General features: G+C 44.0%; 1 protein-coding gene across 2 annotated transcripts in view; it reads right to left on the reverse strand.

The window, feature by feature from the left end:
- Positions 1 to 3,879, reverse strand: part of Sart3 (spliceosome associated factor 3, U4/U6 recycling protein) — a 42,226-nt gene that overhangs the window by 22,786 nt on the left and 15,561 nt on the right. For both annotated transcript variants that reach the window (XM_008848945.2, XM_008848946.2), the window contains exons 2-3: positions 2,543 to 2,669; positions 1,148 to 1,252 (exon numbers count right to left, since the gene is read on the reverse strand). In XM_008848945.2, coding sequence (XP_008847167.1) covers positions 1,148 to 1,252; positions 2,543 to 2,669 — 232 coding nt within the window. The remainder of the gene's footprint in view (positions 1 to 1,147; positions 1,253 to 2,542; positions 2,670 to 3,879) is intronic.

Here is a 3,879-nt window from a genome sequence, read left to right on the forward strand (position 1 = left end):
GGGTGAAAGAGAAACCCGTTCAAAAAAAAAAAAAAAAAAAAAAAAAAAAAAAAAAAAAAAAAAAAATTAAAAAAACAAAGTCAAAAGGGGCTAGAGAGATGGCTCAGTGGGCATGAGGGCCTGAGTGCAAATTCCAAGCACCTACATGAAAAAGCCAGGAATGGCTATGTGTGCCGTAACCCTGTCATTGAGGGTGGAGACAGGCAGATCCTGAGAGCTCTGGAGCCAGCCAACCCCAGCTGCTTCTGATTCCCTGAGAGATTCCGTCTCAAGGCAATAAGGCAAAGAGTGACAGAAGAAGTCACTCAGGCTCCCTGCTCTGGCCTCCACATTCATCTACATAGACATCTGCATCCACACACCCATGTACATACACACACACACCATACAGATCATATATACACACATAAGACACACCACACAAAGACATACATCACACACACCACACACCACACACACACACACACACACACACACACACCCCACCATCACCACATACCACGTACCATACAAACAGCCAAAGAGCCAAGGCCATATACTGTGAACACCCCAGATTTCTTAGCCAGCCTAAAAAAATTACCAATACATGCTGAGGAATGAGATCTATACCAGGCATCTTCAAATGTCTGAAACAGCTGAAAACTAAGAAGCAGGCCAAAGTACTTCCTGAACATTTAAAACCAGCGGCATAACTTCCATGCACTAAAGCTCCTGAAAGTAACACTTAAAAGTTCCTCAGGCCCTTATTCAAAATTCTATGAGACATAATCTAAAAAGGGTCTCACTAAGTAGCCCAGGTTGGCCTGGAACTTATATATCTTCCTGCCTCTGCCTCCTGAGTGCTGGGATAACAGGGATGTGCCACCACATCAGGCCCAAGAAAAGGCTAGCCTTAACTGCCTGAAAATGCCATGTAAGTTCTCCCTGCCAGATAGAAGCTGAGTGTGAGATATTTACTCTCTTACTACAAATATTTCTTCTGCTTTTATTTTAAAATCAGACATTCTCTATTGAACATTAAGACAATCACAAAGGAAACTCAATTCTAAGTGTTAGACCAATGCTCTCCTTCCTAGCCAACATCTCACTGCACATCCAGGACAGTAGAGACCAGCTCTGGTAGTCCCCTACCCGGGCAGGGACTCACAGATGTAGTCCTTCACGGCTCTCTCGAAGAGGTCGTACACGTGCTCTCGGTCCAGGCCATCCATGGCCATGCTGATCTCATCATGCAGCCACTCCAGCCACAGTTCTAGAAAACAGCATCAGCTCATTACCAGGGGCCTCAGCAGGGGGCAGCTGAGAGCAGGCACTAGAGAGAGACAGCACAGCACAGACATTCCACCACTGTACTTCCACAACCTGTCCAGTTCACAAGAAATTCAATTCTTTTTAATTTATTTTTATTTTATGTGCATAGGTATACTGACTGCATGTATGTAAGTGCACCTGTGTCATTCAATGCCCACAGAGGTCAGAAGAAGGCGTAGGATCCCCTGGAACTGGAGTTACAGAGAGGTGTTAGCTGTCATGTGGGTGCTGAGAACTGAACCCGGGTCCTCTGTAAGAGCAGTCAGTGCTCTTACCACTGAGTCATCTCTCCAGCCCCAGAAATCCAATTCCTAAAACCTGAACCAAGCATACAGATTTTATGCTTCCAAATATAATAAAACATGTAATGGCCCGAGTTTCTTGGGCACTTTCTACTTTTCAAAGCACTTTATTTTTTCTCCTACAATCTTGTGAGGTAATGATAATGGACCCATCCAAGGACTTATGGGCAGCCAGGCGTGTGCAATGCCTTGTACAGAAATGCTTATCCTAGTCAGTCATGTACCACAAGACAAAAACTACCGTTATCCTCAATCCTCCTGTACTGCAAAAACTGAGTCTTAAACTGGTTCCATGATTTGCTTAAGGCCTCAGAGTAGTAACAGGTCCAGTCAGGAATGCACCTGTGCAATGTGATTTCAGCATCTCCACTCAATAGCCACCCCTCGTAGAAGGGAGACAGGGACAGAACTGGGTCCAATACCAGGGTTTTCCCAACAGAAAAGATCACTTATAAATATTCATGAAGATCAGATCACAAAGTTGCTTGGTGAGATTGTTTCTAATAACCAAACATGCAGAAATAAACTAAATGCAAAACCACTACGCAAAGATTAATGTATGACCCATTTGCATCACAAACTGTAACAGTCGAATTATGTTTACAATTTTGTGGTTCATGAGAATGGGTTAAATGCATACATGCTGGAATGGGAAAAAGACCACAGAAACACAAAAACATGTAAAAGAAGATGTTGTCATAGGTTAGGGTAAAGAAATCAGGATTCGAAATGTCAAGTTGGATCATCACACTATGCTCTGCAAAAAACTACAAGACAGCAACCTAAAGGAGCTGGCTGTGAATGACAGCTTTCCTCTTTACACCTTGTGATATGTTCCGATCTCTCTCTAAGCAGCACTGGAAAAAAAAAAAAGAAAAGCGCACCAGTCAACTCTCCAAACTAAAAGCATCCCAGAGCGGAAGCCATACCTTCAGTCAGGGGAAAGATCTCACTCATCTTCTGGCGGGCCACCCGCACTTTGGTGAGCTCCCCTTCCAGCCGCAGCAGGCGGATCAGGTCCACGTGGCAATTATAATCATAGACATTGATAGATAGCTAAAAAGGAAAGTGACAGAAGTTGAAATCAAAGTTGAAACCTAAAGTGCCAGCCTCAAAATGACTTCAGCATTTGTCACCTTGGGTGAAAATGGACATACCTGCCGCAAACAAATTAATGAACTACCTGGAAGGCCACTGAGCAGGCAAAGCAATATATGCTTTCCATAGGAAGAAAACAAAAGAAGTGTTATATAAACAGAAAGGCTCCTCCTTTCTTACAATTCCTGTTAGACAACTCTCCGGTCCTCTCTGAAATAAAGGAGGCATCCTACTGAAACAAAAAGTGAGCGTCCCTGGGCAAGCTACTATTCACTCCCTTAGCCTCCGCTCTCATCTATAAAATAAGGGTGCAGCTGCTTTCCAGCCCACAAAGCTCCTGTCAGGGTTTGTAAATGACAGAGGCAGCACAAAAGCTCTTTTATTTTACTGAATAAGATGAAAATTCCTACTAAAGAAATAAGGGTGCCAAGAGGCTGGTATGAACTCCAGGATGACAGGACCCTAACCTCGTAGTTGGGACCATCACTTTGCCCATGACCACCACTTACCAGGTGACCTTGGCACACAACCCAAGTCCTAAAAAACTCTAAGACAAGACAAACACAGTGTGCCAGCCACTGGTACCTGAACTGTTTAAGTGATGCTGCCACACTGAGTTTCTCTGGAACATTCTAGTTAGCTGTGACCTACCTGTCCTGTTGTCATCCAAGACATGCTCCTGTCCAGAAGCCTGCAATAAATTGCATTTAGTGCAATGCTGGTTCTGCCTGTCTCCTGTCTCAAGGCCCCTCTGCCTTCAGCAGCCAGATCACAAAGACTGGGTTTTACCAAACTACTCAGGGTCTACTGACACTGAGCAACAAAGAAGCATACAAGGACTTATTTTCACACGTGAAACTTTTCAAGCTAAAAGTTTTTCTTTAATTTTTTATGAATTTATGTGTATGAGTGTATTGCCTGCATATATATAAGTGCAGCGATGTCATGCACTGCCTTTGGAGGTCAGAAGAGGGTGTCAGATCCCCTGGAACTGGGGTTAGGGACGGTTGTTAGCCACCAAGTGGATGCTGAGAACCAAACCAGGTCCTTTGCAAGAGCAGCCAGTGCTTTTAACCACTGAGCCATCTCTCCAGTCCCTCAAGCTAAAAGTTAAAATATTTTCAGGGCTGGAGAGATGGCTCAATGGTTAAGAGCACTGACTGCTCTT

The sequence above is a fragment of the Nannospalax galili genome, unplaced genomic scaffold (genome assembly GCF_000622305.1).
Source record: "Nannospalax galili isolate Female #2095 unplaced genomic scaffold, S.galili_v1.0 scaffold103, whole genome shotgun sequence".
NCBI classification, from domain to species: Eukaryota; Metazoa; Chordata; class Mammalia; order Rodentia; family Spalacidae; genus Nannospalax; species Nannospalax galili.